Raw genomic sequence first — 21,283 nt, 5'->3', positions numbered from 1 at the left:
TACTACCTGATTACTTTTATTTAGAGGCAAGCTTGAGATGTATAACTCTTGTCTTTCATATGTTCTGAATACCGAAACATGTAATATGAACATTGAAATGCCATGACTGATATTAATTTGTTGAAACACGTTAGGAATTCTAAGGAAATCTATAAGAATTTTCGTGAAGGTCAAACAAAGTACGGATTATCTTAAAAAATCTTATCTGATAGTACTTGTTTGTTGTAAGACATCCTGGACTCGGTTGCACCGCCAAATGAGTAGCCTTGTTTTCTTTTGAAGATGTGCTGTTATGATTAGTCGATTGCTTTCAACACCTAATGCAGAAAGTTAAAAATGGAAGACAATTTTCGAATAACTTATACATTTTGAAAATTTTTATCACAGATCAATCGAAAATGATTTTCATAGAAAGTAACTAACACTCTGAGGTTCAAAATGTTGACAGAAAATTTCAATTTGATGATAATTTTGACAGGAATTTACCGCCAATTGTTTCAAGTGTGCCAGCGAAGAGGCTCACAGACAAGTTCATGCAATGTACGTGAAGTTCACATGAAGATTGAACAGTGGGCTACTACTTGTCTCTTTAGTTCGATTATTAGGTCAAACCCGTCGAGGCTAAATCATGTTGGAAGCCATGAGGCCCATGACAGCTAAGAAATAGGTATCAACTTCATTCCTAGAATGAGAAGCTTAGCCTTTTGGATGGACCCTTGTCCAAAATAACGCAAAAATTATTTCTTTTTGCAAAAGCAAATGGACCCTCTGTTCATAATGCAAGGAACATTTTCCAACCAGAGTGACAGGTTAACCGAAAGGTTAACTTCACTCGTTGGTAAAAGTGATTTTTAAGCCGAAAAACCCAATTAAGTACTATAAATGACGGTAGAATAAGCAATAAATGGCCTCTTGGAATAGAAATTTTGATTTTGCATTATCACGTATTGTTTAGGTAAGTGTCCTAGCTGAAGTGACCTCGTAATATCCATCCATGGGTGATTTTGAGATCAAATGATTGTATTAGTACGCAGCCACCATCAGAAACAATATGATGAGAATAATAAGTTGGATTAAAAAAAATTGTTATTTGATATATTGGTTAATTACAAAGAATAACTAAATTCACAACAATCCCCCATTTACACTTGCTTCGTATATAAAATCGCTATGTGTCAGTTGAGCTAAAGAGAGTTCATCTCTGCTACTCTCATGAGCCTTGCAGACTACAAGTGAGATCAATGAAAGCTTCTTCGCTGCAGGGGATTGTTAGAGCACCCATAGGATGATTAAATCCATACTCCTCTTCAGCTTGCCTCAACAAATTCTGGAAGGAAGGATCCTTTAGGAGTGAAATTGGGACAACGAATCTTTTCTTTTCAGCTTCTCCGATATAGACAGTAAAGTGGCCTTTGGGAACTGGCGTGGTCTCTGCAAATGAAAGAGTCCGTTTTAGACCCTGCTTGGCACTAACAATTCTAAGCAAGCGGAAACCCATGATTTTGAGAATTGAGATTGTTTTACGAGCAGTAGATAAAAGAAATGTATGTGTAGGAACTTAGAGAATTAGGAAAGGCTTTGGTACTGCAGGGTGGCTATGAATGGAATGTATATTTATAGGAAGCAAAAGGTTTATGGTTGGCAATCCCAGGCAGATTGAACGGTGAAGAAAGACTCCCTAAGAATGATTTTTAAAGACACACCCTATGTGGAATCACATGGCCTTGGCTCCCAAATGATGATAAAATTTTGACAAATTTCGAAGCGTAGTCGATTCTGTTGCAATCTATCATGGATTACCATTCAATGAATTATGCCAACAACGATGGCCCATTACAATATCATTGAATCATGGCCTGTTGATAATAACTTTACTTAGCAGATCTCATGGATGAAATATTAAGAAGCAAAATAATCAAAATAATATCCAATATTTGGCGACTATGAGTTGGTTTGCTAGCCCTACATGTTTGCTGATGATCAGGATAAAGACCAGACCTTCTACTAGTAGCACTTGTTCTTTAACAGTGTCGAACACAGAATGAAACAAGTTACATATTCATGTGAGATTGTTTCGTTGCTCGAACAAGTGAGGAACGGAATTCAAGGAATTTGGTTGGTTGAGCACTTGAGCCTACATATTAAGGGATGATAGGTTTTTTTTATTATTATTCTTTAAAGAAAAAGAATTAAATCCTACTTTTTAAGTAAAAGAATCATATATCAATTAATAAAATAAATCCTGAATGTTTTAAAGGATGATAGGTTGAACCAAAACACTATCCACTAACCAACCTAATAATTACTTATAATCTTTTTTTTTTTAAGTTGAAAAGTCAACTCTTCAACCACTACGAGGATCAGGAAATTTCTAATCTAAACACAAGCCAATACTCAAGTAATTACAAGTAGTGAAAAACTCAATTTTTTGCAAGTGTGACAATACATGGCACAATATATATGTTAGAACAAGGGAGTACAAAATCAAAAATAAAACTTCTATAAATTAATAACCTCGATTAAATAATATTTTTGATCGGTCTCGACTGTGATCAATATGATAAATTAATAATTGACTAAATTTATAAGATAATATATTTAAACAAATACATAAGTCTAACTTGATATATAAATTAATAATCTTTTTATATATCAAAATTATATATAAATTACTCAATTAGGAAGTCTTTATAAAATAGGACTCTAATGTTACTTGTTTTTTTTTTTAAAATTGATGTCTCTTTGAACTTCACCTCTAATTTTTTTTTAGTGCATTAAAAAGTTTTAGTGTAGTGTTCTCATATTATAAGAGAAAATTATGCAATATGATTGTTGTTTTGAGTGCATCTTTGCGCAAGATAAGCTCTAATACAAAACTATCCTCTTCAACTTCATCTTCTTTGTCATTTTTCATGATTGTTGTTATCAATAATTTGTTTGGCACAAATAATGATAATTTATAATTCAAAAATTAATTAATATTCATATAATCATAATGCACCATACTTGTATTAAGTTCAATGTTTTGAAAAAAATAATAAAAAATACCTTAATAATTAATTTTTATTAATTAATATATAAATTAATAAATTATTAATTTATCAATTAAATATATTTTGATCATTTAATAAATATTCATGGTCCCAAAGGTTTTAATTTATAAAGGTTTTACATATTAAGTAGAAGCACCAAGGTGTTTATCAATGACTTCTAATTAATTGTTAACTTTGTCTTGTACTGACGAATCAATTCTTTGACCAATCATCAATGTATAATATGATTATCAAATTTTTATAATATTGTTTTGTAACAAAGCATTATCGAAGTAATTTGGAAAATATAAAAAAAAAGATTGATAAAATTATTTTTATATGTTTTTCCTAAATAGAGGATTTTTTTTTAAAAAATCACATTTATTTGTGTAAGTATAATTGTTTTGGCATATCACACGCAAGTACATATATATCTGTTGACAATTAAAAATTAAAAATAAGTATAATTTTTTATTATGCACAACAAAACTTTATCACCTAAGGGAATCACACCCCACGGCATCATTCATCAAAGAGTCCTAAGCTCTGGTAGAAGGATTATAAAAAATGGTGAATTTCGTATCCATAGAAAAACCTTTCCTAACCATAAAATCAGCCAAAACATTATCCTCCCTAAATACGTGATGAATACGAACTTCTCATTGACGATGAATAAGAATATGAATAGTTTGAATTAAATCTAAGTTGAAACATGGATGAACTAGTGGGGAAGTAATGGCTTGCAAAACAAGCTTGCAGTCAACATGAAGTTCGATGACCCAAGTCCCAAGCTAGACATAATCCCGATATACTCCCCAAAGTTTCTCACTGTACACTTTCCAAGACAAAGTGCAAACCCATCCTACCATTCACGAGGTTCGAAGCACTCTGCTTGCTGCTGTGAATAATTGTATCTGTACATGTCGAGTGTCAAGTGTTTTATTAAATAATAATAATATTTATTAATAATATATAATGGGCCTAAAGATGTAAGAGTTATGACCCGGAAATTATATGAGTTCGATATACGTTCAAAGCTATCCAAAATGAAATGAAACACTCTGTTTCTGTGCTGTAAAAAAGCTTCAAAAATTGAACCGTGAAATTTAACAGAAATTTTCACATGTCCAATGCCACTAATAATACTAGTAAGGATTGTAGTTGAAGTCGGTAAGCAATGTCCACCCGCTGGATGGCCTTAAGTTTAGATAACTATTGTATTAGTAGCCAACATCAAAGCAAAAATATCGATGACAAGAATATGACTGGTAAAATTTTTTCCCATTTAAACATTCATTACGAAAAAATAATTGAAGTTCACAAGGGTATGGGATTGCTTAAAACAATCCACCTTTTACGCTTGCTTCCTATATAAAATTGCTATATTTTGCCAGCTGAGCTAGAGAGAGTTAATCTCTGCTCGGGTTAGCCATTTGAAAATCAACTCTCATTAGCTTTGCAGACTGCCAATGATATCAAGGAAAGCTTCTTCGCTACAGGGGATCGTCAGAGCTCCCATGGGATGATTGAATCCATACTCTTCTTCGGCTTCACTCAACAAATTTTGGAAGGAATGATGCTTCAGGAATGAAATTGGGACAACAAATCTCTTCTTTTCAACTTCTCCAACATAAACAGCAAAGTGGCCTTTGGGCACTACTGTGGTTTCTGAAAATGAAAGAGTCCGTTTTAGACTCCGCTTTGCATTAACAATTCTTGGCAGGCGGAAACCCATGACTTCGTGAATTGAGATTCTTCTACAAGTAGTAGATGGAAGAAAAATGTTTGTGAGGGACTCAGAGAAGGAGCTAGGAAAAACTTTGGCACAGGTTCGGTATACTTGGAATGTGTATTTATAGAGAGCAAATGTTTTATGGTCAGCAATCTCAGGCTGAACGTGTGGTTGAAGAGAGAACCCAATGGACAGATTTTCAAACACATATAGGGTATTGCGAACCACACGGACTAGCCTCCCAACTAATGATAACATTTTTGACAAATTTCTTAGTGGAGTCTGTTGCAATCTACCATAGCTCACCACTCAATGGAACCAAAAATAATGGCCTATTTCAAATACTATTATCATTGACTCATGGCCAGATGATAATGACTTTACTTTGCAGATCATATGGATGAAATGCTATGTAGTTGAGACCAGAAAAATATCAAAAAATTATATCCAGTAGCGACTATGAGTGGGGCCGGCTCTTAGGTGAAGCCACCCAAGCAAGAGCTTTAAGTCCTCAATTTAAGGAGACCTCAATTTTAAGAAAAATTTATAATTTTATAATAATTATAATATAATTAATTATATTAAAAATATATAAAAATAAAAAATAATTCATAAAATTATTTATTATTTATTTTTTAATTATTTATCTAATAAATCTTAATTTTTTATTACTTCTTTATTTTTAGAATGTTATTAATTTTCAACTATATTATATTATTTTTAATAAACTAACAGTCATATGTATTTAATCATCTACAATAACTATTTTTTTCTCATTTATTTTTTTTATTTTCAATCAACGCATTTAATGATTTTCCACAGCTATTTTATATATATATATAAAACCAATTATTATTTTCAATGTATAATATCTACTTTTGAAATCTTCTTTTCTCATATACTCTTTCTTCCTTTAACTTCAATTTTTCTCCACAAAATACATAAGAAGTCTATTCTTTTATTATTTTCATAAAGTTGTGAACCTTATTTGCGATTTGTAATAAGCATTCAACAATTAGGTATTATTGTTCTAATATTTACAGATTTTTTTACTTTAATTTAGATTTATATTATATTATTATATTATTTTTATTTTATGTTATAGTTGATTCATTTGAATTAAAAATTTTAATTGTTGATTTTATATTAGCTATTTAAAAAATATAAGATAATTATAATAGTTAAATATTTTTAGAATAATGTTAACAATTTCAGTAAGTGTTGCTTTAGGAGAAAGAAGTTTTTCAAAACTAAAATTAATAAAATCTTATTTAAGATCAACAATGTTTCAAGAAAGATTAAATGGATTAACTATATTATCAATTAAAAAAGAAATATTAAAAGAACTTGATTATAAAAGTTTAATTAAAAATTTTACATCTCAAAAAGTTAAAAAAAAAATTTAATAATTTTTTTAATTTTAATAAAAAAAATCTTATTTGAATATTTTATTTTAAGCCTTTAAATTTATTGGGCCGTTCCTAAATGGGTATGTAAGTCCTACATATATGCTGATAAATAGGATCAAAGACCAGAGCTGCTTGTACTATTTGTTGTATGACTCTGTTGAACGCAGAATGACACTAGTTACCAGTCCATGTGCCATTGTTTGGTGCCTTCAATAAGTGAGGAACGGGTGATGTTAGGAATTGGTTGGTTGAGACTCGGTTTTAAGGGATGATAGGTTGAACTGACCACCTAGTAACAATGATGTTATGCAAATCCTCCAGAATCACCCAATCTAGACTAAAGAGATTTATGGGTTAGACAAAGAAATCTTCCATTTTAGTTGACCATATTTTTTTTTGAAAGTCAGACAGGCCACAGAGTCAACTCTTCAGCTATCATGAGGATAAGGAACTTCTAATCTAAATACAAGTCAATCCTCAAGTAGTGCAACCAAACCTCACCTTGACTTTTTCTAGTGTTGGAATATAGGTACAGTATTCGCTGTGTGTCCTGGATTTCTTTAAATATATTATCACGTCTAATAAAAAAAATCCCAAAATTTATTCACCTTTTGGTATTGTTTTGTTTGACGTCTTACTAAGCCAAAACTGCTGCAAAACATTTTCTTTTACGGCGACAACCCAATTTTCATGTGAAAATGAGATGCACTTACTAGTATGAGAAAAGAAAAAATTAAGCCCATTGTTGGAAGTTTAATCGATTATACATAGGCAGGACATAAGACATAGGCTTTAATTGGGCTTTGCTTTTCAGACTCCATTTGGTAACAGGAATACTTTAATGAAAGAAAATTTTTTTAACAAAAAATTATCTTTCAAAAAAAATTAAATTTAACATTAGGGTTTGAAGATGATGGACAGAGATTCAAGGTTCGGGTGATCGTCGAAGATGGATTCAAGGACCAGGAGAAGAGGTGAGGGGGAAGAGCGTGAAGACGTTTGAGCCTTATAGGGAGGAGAGGGTGAGGGAGGGTCTTTTGTAAAGATGGAAAATGTATTGCGCCTTTAAATGGCGAAAGATCTAAAGGCAGTTGACCCTCAAATGTTTCACAAAGATTTTCCTTCTTCCAAACACCTGAAATGCCTCTGGAACATCACTCAACAATACCCATTCCACAACTCTTTTTTCTGGCATTTCTTTGTCTGACAGTCTCGTTGGATTTACTATCTTCATGAGCTTATTAGTGTAATTCTTGACATCTTCATTATCTTTCATTCCCAGCACCTCAAACTCTTTCATCAAGTTGAGAATTCGCATTTGCCCGATCCTTCTGAACCTTGAAACTCCTCCAACTTATCCCAAGCTTCTTTGGCTAATTTACAGGCCATAATCCTTGTGAAGATGAAATCCTTTTATCATTGCACAGTGGATGCATGACAGAGCTCAATTTGTACCTCTTTGCAACTTTTTCATTGTGTTGTTTTATCTGAGCTATTGGGGATTAGCTCTGAGTGCAGGAAGTTCTCCTCCTTATTCAATAACCTCCCATATGTCAAATGCCTTTAGGCAAGCTTTCATTTTGACTGATCATATGGGATAGTTTTCACTATTAAAGACGTGTGGTGTTGTGTGTGAGAAGTTGCTCGAGACTATGTTTGAGAATTAATGGCTTCTGTGTTTATCACTATTAAACCGCTATGTGTCAGTTGAGCTAAAGAGAGTTAATCTCTGCTACTCTCATGAGCTTTGCAGACTGCAGGTGAGATCAATGAAAGCTTCTTCGTTGCAGGGGATTGTAAGAGCACCCATAGGATGATTAAATCCACACTCTTCTTCAGCTTGACTCAACAAATTCTGGAAGGAAGGATCCTTTAGGAATGAAATTGGGACAATGAATCTTTTCTTTTGAGCTTCTCCGACATAAACAGCAAAGTGGCCTTTGGAAACTGGTGTGTTCTCTGAAAATGAAAGAGTCCGTGTTAGCCTCTGCTTGGCACAAACAATTCTAGGCAAGCGGAAACCCATGGTTTTGAAAATTGAGATTGTTTTTCAAGTAGATAAAAGAAATGTATGTGTTGGAACTTAGAGAATTAGGAAAGGCTTTGGTACTGCAGGGTGGCTATCAACGGAATGTGTATTTATAGGACGCAAATGCTCTATGGTTGGCAATCCCAGGCTGACTAAATGGTGAAGAAAGAGTCCCCAAGGAAGATCTTTAAAGATATACCCTATGAGGAATCACATGGCCTTGCCTCCCAAATCGTGATAAAATTTTGACAAATTTCGAAGCGTAGTCTATTCTGTTGCAATCGTTCATGGCTTACCGTCCAATGAAATATACCAACAATGATGGCCCATTACAATATCAGTAAATCATGGCCTGTTAATAATAACTTTACTTAGCAGATCAGGTGGATGAAATATTAAGAAGCAAAATAATCAAAATAATATCCAATATTGGCGACTATGGGTTGGTTTGCTAGCCCTACATGTTTGCTGATGATCAGGATAAACACCAGAGCTGCGATTAGAAACACTAGTTCTTTAACTATGTCGAACACAGAATGAAACAAGTTACATATCCATGTGAGATTGTTTCGTTTCTTGAACAGCTGAGGAACAGGATTCAAGTAACTTGATTGGTTGAGCATTTGAGCCTAGATTTTAAGGGATGACAGGTTGAACAGAAGCACTAACCATTAACCAACCTAGTAATTACTGATAGTCCTTTTTTTTAGTTGGAAAGTCAACTCTTCAACCACCATGACGATCAGGAAATTTCTATTCTAAACACAAGCCAATACCCAAGAAATTACAAGGAGTGAAAATCTCAATGTTTTGCAAGTGTGACAATACATGACACAATATATGTTAGAACAAGGGATTGGAAACAAAAGCTTTAAGGTGTGTATCAATTATTTCTACTTAATGGAAAACTTCATTTTATACTGACGAAACAATTCTCTGAACAATCATTAATGTATAATAAGAGGATCAAACTCTTATAGTGTTTTTTTGGAACAAAGCATTATAGAAGTAATTTGGAGAAAATAAAAAAAGAAAAGAAGCATTGATAAAATTGTTTTTATATGTTTTTCCTAAATGGAGGAGTTCTTATTTAAAGAAAAATATCTGTTGTACAAGTATAATTGTTTAGACATATTAGACATAACTACAAATATAATATTATTTAATTAAACAATTTAGACTTATTTTTTAAAATATCAATTGAATTAAATGATTACAAAATTTGAATTTAGATTTTTTTTTTTAGCTTTCTCTTTTGTCATTCTATTTTCCTATTACAAGCAATTTGTAAAATCAATAAAAAAAATTGAGCAAAAGCCAACAGACAAATATAATGGGCCAAAAGGTGTAAGAGTTATGGCCCAAAAATTATATGAGCTCGATAAACGTTCAAAGTTATCCAAAATGAAATGAAATATTCTATTTATGTGCGATAAAAAAACTTCGAAAATTGAACAGTGAAATTTAACAGAAAATATTCACATATCAATGGCCACTAATTGTACTGGTAAGGATTGTAGTTGAAGTCGGTAAGCAATGTCCACCCACTGGATAGCCTTAAGTTTAGATAACAATTGTATTAGTAGCTAACATCAAAGCAAACGTATCGATGACAAGAATATGTCTCGAAAACTTTTTTTCTCAATTATACATTCGTTACGATGGAATAATTGAAGTTCACAAGGGCATGGGATTGCTTAAAACAATCCACCATTTACACTTGCTTCCTATATAAAATTGCTATGTTTGTCAGCTGAGCTAGAGAGAGTTAATCTCTGCTCGGGTTAGCCATTTTAAAATCAACCCTCATTAGATTTGCAGACTGCCAATGAGATCAAGGAAAGCTTCTTCACTGCAGGGGATCGTCAGAGCTCCCATGGGATGATTAAATCCATACTCTTCTTCGGCTTCACTCAGCAAATTTTGGAAGGAATGATGCTTCAGGAATGAAATTGGGACGACAAATCTCTTCTTTTCAACTTCTCCAACATAAACAGCAAAGTGACCTTTGGGCACTACTGTGGTTTCTGAAAATGAAAGATTCCGTTTTAGACTCTACTTGGGATTAACAATTCTTGGCAAGCGGAAACCCATGACTTTGTGGATTGGGATTCTTCTACAAGTAGTAGATGGCAGAAAAATGTATGTGTGGGACTTAGAGAAGTGGCTAGGGAAAACTTTGGCACAGGATAATGGAAAACTTTGGCTAGGGAAAACTTTGTGGGACTGCCATAGCTCACCATTCAATGGAACCAAGGATAATGGCCCATTTCAAGTACTATTATCATTGACTCATGGCCAGATGATAATGACTTTACTTTGCGGATCATATGGATGAAATGCTATGCAGTTGAGACCAGCAAAATATCAAAATAATCATATCTACTAGCGACTCTAAGTGGGTATGCAAGCCCTACATGTTTGCCGATTAATAGGATTAAACACCAGAGCTGCTTGTACTATTGTTCTATGACTCTGTTCAACACAGAATAACACAAGTTACCAGTCCGTGTGCCATTGTTTGGTGCCTTCAGCAAGTGAGGAACGGGTGATGTTAGGAATTGGTTGGTTGAGCCTCTGTTTTAAGGGATAATAGGTTGAACAGAAGCACTGACCACCCTAGTAATTAATGATGTTATGCGAATCCTCCAGAATCACCCAATCTAGACTAAAGAGGTTTATGGATTAGACAAAGAAATCTTTTCTGATGCTTCCTCTCTGTTTTGCTTTCTTGAAGTTGGATACTAATCAACAGCATATATTGTGTAAAGTTGTATAGTTCATGTCAACAAGGTATTCTTAATTCTTTCGGATTGCTATATTAAGTGATTTACAAACATTTAAAAAAAAACAAGAAATCTTTTATTTTAGTTGACCTGATTTTTTTTTTAAAGTCAGACGCGGCCTGGAAAGTCAACTCTTCAAGTATCATGAGGAGAAAGAACTTCTAATCTAAACACAAGTCAATCCTCAAGTGGTAGTCGAAAGTAGTGCGAACCTCTCATTGATCTGTTTAGCGTCAGAATATAGGTACGGTATTCACTGTGTCTCCTGGATTTCTTTCAATATATCATCACGTCTAATAAAAGAATCCCAAAATATATTCACCTCTTCGTAGTCTCTTCCACGGTGACAACTCCATTTTCAAGTTAGAAAAAATGCACTTGCTGATAATTAATGAGAAAAGAAAATCATTGATGGAAATATAATAGAGTATATACAAGCAGGATGTTACTATCTGTACAAAATCCGCTTCAAAATTTTATCTCACAAAAAGTAATTTCTAAATTGAAGGTAACGTGAACTTTAAATACTTAATATTACTTTAATATAAAGTTGACTTGAGATTCATGATTCTCTCTTAAGAGTTTATCTTTAATGTCAAATTTATGGCACTATTCACGGAAAACATATCTCTTTGAAGTGAGATTCACATAACTCTCCACTGAAACTATGACATAAGAAATAAGACTAAAGCTTTAATTTGACTTTGCTTTTCAAGCTGTGTTTGGTAATTGAAAAATAGCTTCACGAAGGAAAAACTTTTCAACATTTGTCAATAAAGATATTGCTCTTGAAAAAAAAAACTCAAGAGTCGGGTTTGAAGACAATGGAGGGAGATTGAAGGTTCAAGTGATCGTCGGAGATGGATTCAAGGATCGGGAAGCCAGCGAGGGGAAGAGCATGCAAAGGTTAGAGGGAGAGAATTTGTTGTGAAGATGAAAAATATCTTACGTTCTTAAAAGCGAAATATATTATTCCAAGTCAACAGAAGTTTTTTTCCACTAACAGACGTTTTACCTCTATGCAAAGATTTTCCTGTTTCTAATCACTTGAAAATGCTGGAAATATTTTTGGAAAAGCATTTTCATACTTTCCAAATAGACTCTCAATTAATTTTCGAATTTTATTACAGTTACAACATTGTACTATACTTGATAATTTTGTACACGATATAGTAATACGATATGAACATGACATGAGTTTAAGCGGGTTTAAGTTTGGACTAATCGTATTTCGTGTATTAATCGTATCAATATAGTTAAAATACAAATAAATCATGTCTTAACTGTGTCAAACCCATTTAATTCGTCTAAAACACTATTAGTTAATCATGTTATCGTGTATTCATATAATTTATGACCTGTTTATTAGTCATTTATTTAATCGTATTCACGTGTCAGGTAGACTCGTTTAATACTCAGTTCAATTTAATCATTTTAATCGTGTCAATCATATAAATCATGTATTAATTATATCAATCGTGTAAATAAGTCACGATTCGTATAAATTTTAATCATGTTAATTGTGTTGTGTCGTATAAAATTTAACTCGATACGTTTAATAAATATATAAATCATGTCGTGTCATATTATACGTTTATTAAACGTATCTATATATGTATTTAAAATCCTAACATAATTAATTAATCTTGTTGTATTTATATTTACTCTTATAGTTGTTAATACTTTATGTTTACATAATATGATTAAGATACGAATACACAAATTACTAGATGTACACTGTACTAGTAGTCTAATTATGCATTTTCTCCTGTACGTTTACATTAATAAAAATAAAAACTTTAGAACTGCTGCCGTAAATGCTTAATTCACAAAATAAAAATAAAATGCAAGAAATGAGTCATGGCGTCTGAAACTTTTTCTCAAATATTAATAAATTATAAACTTCTATTGAAATTAGCTATCTACATTCTCTGCACCAAAGAGTTGATCGGAAATTTCAGTTTGATGATAGCTTCGGCCTGGAAACTATACGCTCAAAGGATAATTGACCATCCATTTATGTGAAATGTGCCAGCAAAGAGGTCCAGGAAAGCTTACAGGTTACAAGAGACAAGTCCATGTAATGTACTTGAAGTTACACAAGGGGCGTGGTCTGCTTCTCATCTCATATGTTCCAAACCTGTCTAAGGCCACATGGCCCATAAAACGCCATCATATTAGAAACCATGAGAGCTATGGGCCATGACAGCAAAGAAATGGGTACCAACTGCATTCCTGAAATGAGATGCTTGACATTTTACATGGACCCCGTATATCCAAAACACTGGAAAACAATTATTTTTTAAAGAAATAAGATGAATTTCCATCCAAATTGACCCTGATCATGTATGGAACTTCTTTTAACCCAAAGTGACAGATTAGTGCACAGCCACCATTAGAAACAATATTCATGAGAAGAACAAGTCGATTTTCTTAAGAAAAAATGGTCATATATATATATATATATATTGGTTACAAAGAATAATTAAGTTCACAAGGGCATGGGATCGCAGAAAACAATCCACCATATACACTCGCTTCCTAAGTAAAATTGGTACTTGTTAGTTGACCTAAGGAGTCAATCTCTTCTCTTGGTTAGCCGCTTTCACATCATAGCTCATGAGCTTTGCAGACCGCAAATGAGATCAAGAAAAGCTTCTTCGCAGCAGGGGATCGTCAGAGCACCCATAGGATGATTAAATCCGTACTCTTCTTCAGCTTGACTCAACAAATTTTGGAAGGATGGATGTTTCAGGAATGAAATTGGGACAACAAATCTCTTCTTTTCAGCTTCTCCAATGTAAACAGCAAAGTGGCCTTTGGGCACCACTGTGGTCTCTGAAGATGAAAGAGCCCGTTTTGGACTCCGCTTAGCATTAACAATTCTTGGCAACCGGAAACCCATGACTTTTTGTGAATTGAGATTGTTTTACGAGTAGTAGATGAGGAAATGTAAGTGTAGAACTAGATCTTAAAGAACTAGGAAAGGCTTTGGCACAGGGTGGCTATCCATTAGAATTTGTATTTATAGAGAGCAAATGCTTTATGGTCAGCAGTCTCAGGCTAATTGAGTGGTGAAGAGAGAATAGCACTGGAAGACCTTTAGAGACATATGTTGTGAGGAATCACATGGCCTTGCGTCCTAACAAATAATAACATTTGGACAAATTTGGTATCGTGGTCTATTCTGTTGCAATCTATTGTAGCTCAACATTCAATGAAACCAACAAAAATGGCCCATGGTGAGATACTATTATCATTGAATCATAGCCAGATGATAATGACTTTACTTCGCAGGTCATATGGATGAAAAATTATGTGGAGACTAGCAAAAGAATCAAGGTAATCATATCCACTAGCGACTATGAGAGGGTATGTTAGCCCTACATGTTTGCCCATGATCATGATCAAAGACCAGAGCTGCTTGTACTGTTCGTTCTTTGAATTCCGTTGAATACAGAATGAAACAAGTTATTAGTCCATGTGACACTGTTTGGTGATCTGAACAAGTGAGGAACCGGTGACCTTAAGAAACTTTGGTGGGTGAGCCTCGCTTTTAAGAGATAGTAGGTTGAACAAGCACTAAACTAACCCGGTAATGACGTTATGCTAATTGTCTAGAATCACAAAATCTAGACTGTAGAGATTTATGAACTATACAAAGAAATCTATAATTTAGTTGACAACAGATCTTCTTTTCCTGGTAGACAGGGCCTGGAAAGTCAACTCTTCAACTATCATGACGATCAGGAACTTCTAATCCAAACACAAACCAATCGTGAAGTAGTTGTAAGTGGTGCATACCCCTCTTTGGTGTCTAATCGCCCTGTGCCCGAGTGCAGGCCGCAATATTTATAGTTTCCAATCATGGATTTTCTCCTAAGGCAAGTGCCTATTAAATGAACCAAATATTCCACTGTCAAATCTTTCAGGCCTAGTTTAAGCTACCCAATAGCTGAGATTGATTGAACAAGAGAGATTTGGTAAGGTCAAAAATGCACACATTAGTTTGCCTTATTACTTGTCTGTATTACTTTTAGATTAGTACTGAACTACCTAAAAGCTAATACTTGGTCTCCTGTTGCTGGCAATTGCCTGCCATGAGATTATATTCGAATGTGCCAAAAAGGATATATCTTCCATGAAAGTGCAATAAGTATGGCTAGTTTTTTGGTAACTAACTCTGTAAATTGCTTTCTACCATATAATACTCTAATGCCATTTGCCATTGCCCCTGTGATAGATAAAAGATAATGAATTCTAATAGGTCAGTATGAAACTCCAAAGAAAAAAAAAATTGAGAGACCACAGGCAAATGAATCAATACATATTTTCTTGCACAATTCTGCAGCTATAACAATGGATGAAAAACATCATGGTCATTTGTCGGATAAATACAGACCATGGAAGAGAAGATAAGATGATGAGCTTTTGTATATACCAGAAACAGAGATCTGACTTTACATTAAAGCTTATATGTGGATGAATAAACAAAATAATCTGAGGTCCTACTGCAAAAAAAAAAAAAAAAAAATTGGGATTAGGTCAATGGGGGTAATTAGTTGTTAAATGACTCCTTTGGATTCTGTTCTAGTCATTGTTTTCCATGTCATAGGAATTCTACAAACTGCAGGTGATATCGAGGAAGACTTCTTCAATACATGGGATGTTGAGACTCCCTATAGGATGATCAAACCCAAACTCTTCTTCAGCTTGAACAAGCAAGATCTGAAATGAAGGATGCTTCAAGTATGAGATTGGAACAACAAATCTCTTCTTTTGAGTCTCTCCAACATAGACAACGAAATGGCCTCTAGGCACATGATCAGTGGTCTCGGGGGACAAAAGAATGCTCCGTACAAACTGCTTAGCTTTAATAATCCCAGGCGTACGGGAAGCCATGACTAATTAAATTGCAACTCTTTAGAGTTTTTCGGATCTTGAGATGAATGTCTAAACCTTTTGGAAAAGCAAATAAAAATGATATCGTGGATGGCAATCTTTGTATAGTTGTATATACATTCTAAGTTTCTTTGACCAGTAAATGGAAGTGGATTATGTGGCCAAGAGAAAATTCACTTTAAATGGGGTCTGTTATGGACAAATGTCCTAGTCACATGGATTTGCCTTCCACTAGCTATATATTCTTAAGATTTTGATAGATTTGCTAATAAAACTTTTGCAATCATGGATTTTTCATGGCCTACCAGTCAATAGAAAAAAAAATGACGGTGGTCCAGCTGAAATTCTCATGGATGTATCATGAACTTTATGATTACAAAGCTTATCCAACATACCAGTTGGGTGAAAAACTATAGACTGTAATATGCAGATGAAATCATTCATTTTTTTGCTAAATGGCAAGTCAATGTATAGTGCATGTGTGCTTTTTCTGATCGTAATACATCAATTGCAAATCAGATGGATGAAAGACTAACTACTAGACACCAACATTCAGATAAAATTGCAGATACTTTATCAGGACATCTGATCAAACAAACATATATAATACACTTCAGTACCATGTGTGTACAAGTCTTATGACTTAACTGATTGGACTCGCAAACAAATTATTTTCAGCTCATGTGAAGTTGTTTCATGACCTGTACAAGTGTGATGAACATTATAGCCTGTGGGGCCTAAACTTGAAGGGGTGATAGGTTGAATGGAAACATTAAACCAACCCAGCTTATGATATTTTTTTCCCCAATCTTGCCATGTCTAGTCTCAAATTGTTAAGAACTGCCAAACCTTACTAGCCATGGCTTTGGCAGAGGCTCTTTTATGTGTGTCTGCAAATTTTAGTTGGTGGATCTAATAGATTCTAATATTATAATTGATAGACCACCTTGTGGCTTTCACAAGTATTGAGTATTTGGTGGTTGCTTGTGGTTTTCAAAAGGAGAACTGATTATTGACTGAATATGACCATTAGACTTGCAATAAATTTTCCCTTCTTCGTAAGGAAAATTGCAGATTCTCTAAAAGAGTAGTTCAACTTGTATGCACAATATTGGTAGGGCATTATGTTAGAGCACACAAAAACATGTGATCACTCCCCATATCAGGGATCAAGGATGAACAATGTGATTTTGTAGTGCTTTTGTGTATCCTTTTGAATCCAATGTATCTCTACCCCTCTTTATTTGGTAAACATGACAATGAAGGACCATAAAAATCTTCCAACCTCCTACATCATTTTCTGTCATAAATTTCTATGTTTTCTTGTACCTTTGAGGATTTGTCTTAAGCATAATAATCTCTTGTTATGTTTTGACAGGAACAGAAAAGGAGAATCTAGTATTAGTTCTGGTTCAGACATGAAACAAGAACAGTACTGGCTGAGATCCACTGGGGAACTTACTGCTGCTGTCAACCATTGCATTGCCTTTCCTGTCGCACAAATAAGTTCTCTGTCAATGTGTTGACCCTTACCTACATGCACCAAAAGGGAATGACAAGAACATCAAAGCCAATCTCCTCCAATTCGGTGCAGAGAAGAGTTAAACAGTTGCTTGATTATTTTGGCTATGTAAAGGGAAGCAGAGGTTTTGTGGGACTAATAAATTGCAATTGAAATGCTCTTTCTATTTTCCGAACAGAATATTTTGTTTACTGCTTCTATGGTTGTAGCAGAGTTCTGATGGAAAGTTTGATTTTATCCCCCCTCTTTATTATTCTTCGTTAATTAACTTTAGAAACAGCCCGTTGTAAAGAAAAAGCATGATTGGGAACTTTCGAGAAATAACACATTGTTGGAAATCATCTGAAATATCCCAATGATGACATATTTAAAATGACATTGATGCTTACCCTTCACCTTGGTGCATACATTCGACACAGGCCATTCATTCACATTGAACATGTAACAGTATAGAAAGGACATTGATGCTTACTCTTCACCTCCATGGATTCATTTGACATAGACCATACATTGAACATTCAAAGATCTGACATGTGAATGTATGTAATTGATATGTCAACAAGATATATAACACTAATCAGATCAGTGGACAGCGAATACCTGATTAAAGTAACAGTAAACCATAAAATTATTATCATGTTATGTTATAGTCCTAACGAATCAGATTTGCAAACGAAACACAGTAGTCAATCCAGTTTAGTAAAGTCAATTATTTAGGGAGCTACCTGTGTTAGCCCGTGCGTGTGCGTCTTGAAAGTGTGTTAGTCTATGACAAGTTGTGCCTCAACTCAAGAAAATCAATAAGGACAGAGATATTGCCAAAAAGGAAATAGTACTTGCGATTTGGAAATAACTTCGTTTTAACAAATTAATTAATTAACCGAATTGCATTCAACTTGAGCAAGTTAGTGCATGTTTGGCCTAACTTTTTTTTAACTTATCTATTTCTTAAAAGTAAATATTAAGTCAAACATGATTTTTTGAAAAGCTTTTAAAAAAATAACTTTTTTTAAAAACAAAATTTTTTTAAAAAAAAGCTATAAAGAGGAGTTTTTTCTTCTCTTCTTTTAAAAATATAAGAAAATTTTTATTTTTTTTTAAATATTCTCATTTATTAAAAATAATTACAATATTACCCTCTCAAAAAAAATACATTCTATGATAATTTTAACAAAAATTTTAACTTATAAAAAGAAATTTATCAAACAATTTTAACTTAATTTTAAAAGTTATTATTTTTCATAAGAGCTTCATAATAGATTTTAAGTTAAAAAAAAACCAGGCAAAACAGACTAGCTGATCTTAAATGAACGGATGAGAGGAATACTAGTACTATAACAAAAGCTAGCTGATCTCAAAAGGTCTTGAAACATCGTTTGGGACAAGTGGTGGGGATCTATAGGCACTGCAATAACCCTTAAAAGTATGTTGGGTAATTGGCACAAAGAAAAGCAACTAAGGAACAGAGTCCAAGTTCAATGGTTTAGTGAATAAGCGAAATGAATCTTCAAATGCCCTATGATCAAGACGAGTGTTTGGTGTAAAGAACATGGCTACCATCGTGAAGTTAGTGCTTTATAAGTCCAAAACATTGAGAAGATATATCCATATAAAATTTCACAAGTTGCACTCTACTTTAGGTGGTAGGGCTGGATGCCTAGCAACAGACAAAGCAGAACCATGTGAAACTTGACTAATTGCTTCACCTGATATGTTTCTAAACATTCTTCAATAACATCTCACTGTCCCTATCCAGTTTTTGTTTTTTAAGGTTTTAGCAAATTGGTATCTCCCTCTATATATTTAGGCATTAAAGATGCTATTTCAAACCAAGTGTTCAGTCTTCAACACACTAAAGCTTTCTATCAATTAAAGCAAATCTTGAGCTTCTTCTTCTATCTTTTTTTTCTTCGCTAAGATGGGTATCCAACTAACGGGACTAGCTCATGCCAAGCAAAAGCTCCAGCGAACCCTTTCAGGAAGAATTGGGAATGCATTGGCAGCAACATCAAATGTTCCTAAAGGCCATATTGCAGTTTATGTTGGGGAAGGCAACAGGAAGAGATTTGTGATTCCGATAACTTACTTGAATCATCCTCTGTTTCAAGACCTGTTAAATCGAGCTGAGGAAGAATTCGGATTCAACCATCCAATGGGTGGTCTCACAATTCCATGCAGTGAAGAGTACTTCATCAGTCTAACTACATTATTAAACTGTTCATAGATGGTTGCAGCACCAAAATTAAGGATGCAGACAACATTAATCTCTTTCTTCTCGCTTACAAGTTACATCGAGACAACAAGATTCGAGACGGTGAAAGCAAAAACAAAAAAAAAATGCAGTCTCTTCAAATTTTTGTTTTGCACGTCCTGCTAATTCAATCCCCTGTGAACCTTCTGTAATTTGTTAAGCAATAAGACTGATTCCTTTGTTGACAACAACCTGTTGTTCTGAGCCAGTTTGATTAATGATCAATCAATCGTTCTGCAAGTTAAATTCAGAGTAAAATAGACTAAAAATCAGATAAAACTATCGATGAACAAAGCCTCAAAGTCTTGCCCAAGTTTTCACGTTTGCTACTTGCTTTTTGTCCTTGGCAGAAAACTGAAAACTATCTCGTCAGAGCTTGTGTTTACTCTAGAAATTGCTGCTGTTCCTGTTCAGTTTAACGCCTAAGGGAAAGCAGGTGTGGTCTCACGTGGATATTCTTCAAACTTGTAACAGAACCAACTACCATCACTATGTATTTCCTACCCACAATCGGTAAAAAGTAGCCACTCAAGTTGCCTTCTGCTGATTTTTTTAGAAGATTTCTGTATGATTAAGATAAGCACTTTCTCAATTTTTTTCTACAAGGTTTCGCTAATCCGTTATTATTTAATATTTTTTATTAACAACAGTAATCGAGAAATTTTAATGTATTGAGAAAATATATTACTTAATATGATAATCACGAATGCCTTGCAAAAAAAATATATGATAATCACAAATGCCTTGCAAAAAAAAATATATGATAATTTGTTAACAGTATTCTTTTTTATTTTTAACCAAGGTTATAATATTATCAGATATCAGGTAAAATAAAAAGTCCTTATTAGTTTTTTTTTTCAAAGCATGCAGAAGAGAATTAAAGTGAAGGACCGGATATAGGACAATGTAAACAGAATTAATTATTTCATTTCTAAGATGTGACCACACGAGTGGTTTGTTTTGTCTGGCTAGTGCTGGCTTTTGTAATAGCACTGATAATAATTCTTTACAACTTTAGGAGGTACCCACTACTTACTCAATCCTCTACAAAAACTTACTAGAAATATAAAAATTATTAACAGAGAACAGATTAACGACAAATTGGTTAATTAGTTTCTTTTAGAAAAAAAGCTGTTTATATATATATATATATATTAATTATAATTAATAAATACAAAGAATTATCAAAATGAATAAAAATATTCAAAAATCAACTAAAGTCTTATTCAGCAAACAGGAGTAAGGCGGAAAGTAGCTGTGATGGCACAATTCATCCTGCCACTAATCTCATTTTAAGGATTATCAATCGATTTTAGAGTTCAAGAATTGATTTTAGGGTTTGATGAATCGATTTTAAAGTTTTGGTGATTGGTTTTAGAGTTTTGTGAATTAGTTTTAGGATCTTGTGAACACATTTTAAGATTTGGTGATCGGTTTTAAAATTTTGTGAATAGGTTATACGGTTTTGTGAACTGGCTTTAGAGTTTGGTGAACTTGTTTTAAAGTCTGGTAAATTGGTTTTAGAATTTCGTGAATCAAGTTTTAGTGTCTTATAAATTGGTTTTAAGGTTTAGTGTAATTTTAGAGTTGTGTGAACCGATTTTAAGGTTTTAAGGTTTG

At 33.5% G+C, this 21,283-nt stretch overlaps 5 protein-coding genes across 5 annotated transcripts; 1 reads left to right on the top strand and 4 right to left on the bottom strand.

Annotated features, from left to right (window-relative positions):
- LOC18607648 (auxin-responsive protein SAUR21) lies at window positions 1,053–1,659 on the bottom strand. Its single transcript, XM_018115671.1, has one exon. It carries the CDS (start codon window positions 1,496–1,498, stop codon window positions 1,211–1,213), a length of 288 nt encoding a protein of 95 aa, XP_017971160.1. The 5' UTR covers window positions 1,499–1,659; the 3' UTR covers window positions 1,053–1,210.
- LOC18607647 (auxin-responsive protein SAUR21) lies at window positions 7,912–8,199 on the bottom strand. Its single transcript, XM_018114839.1, has one exon. It carries the CDS (start codon window positions 8,197–8,199, stop codon window positions 7,912–7,914), a length of 288 nt encoding a protein of 95 aa, XP_017970328.1.
- LOC18607645 (auxin-responsive protein SAUR21) lies at window positions 13,388–14,002 on the bottom strand. The gene has a single exon (XM_007041909.2). The coding sequence runs from the start codon at window positions 13,891–13,893 to the stop codon at window positions 13,606–13,608; it is 288 nt and encodes a 95-aa protein (XP_007041971.2). The 5' UTR covers window positions 13,894–14,002; the 3' UTR covers window positions 13,388–13,605.
- Window positions 15,582–15,890, bottom strand: LOC18607644 (auxin-responsive protein SAUR21). Its single transcript, XM_007041908.2, has one exon. It carries the CDS (start codon window positions 15,888–15,890, stop codon window positions 15,609–15,611), a length of 282 nt encoding a protein of 93 aa, XP_007041970.1. The 3' UTR covers window positions 15,582–15,608.
- Window positions 19,241–19,909, top strand: LOC18607643 (auxin-induced protein 15A). Its single transcript, XM_007041907.2, has one exon. The coding sequence runs from the start codon at window positions 19,331–19,333 to the stop codon at window positions 19,634–19,636; it is 306 nt and encodes a 101-aa protein (XP_007041969.1). The 5' UTR covers window positions 19,241–19,330; the 3' UTR covers window positions 19,637–19,909.

The sequence above is a fragment of the Theobroma cacao genome, chromosome 2 (assembly GCF_000208745.1).
Source record: "Theobroma cacao cultivar B97-61/B2 chromosome 2, Criollo_cocoa_genome_V2, whole genome shotgun sequence".
Classification (NCBI taxonomy): Eukaryota; Viridiplantae; Streptophyta; class Magnoliopsida; order Malvales; family Malvaceae; genus Theobroma; species Theobroma cacao.
Note: the sequence above shows the minus strand (reverse complement) of the source record. Positions and strands in the feature narration are given on the sequence as shown.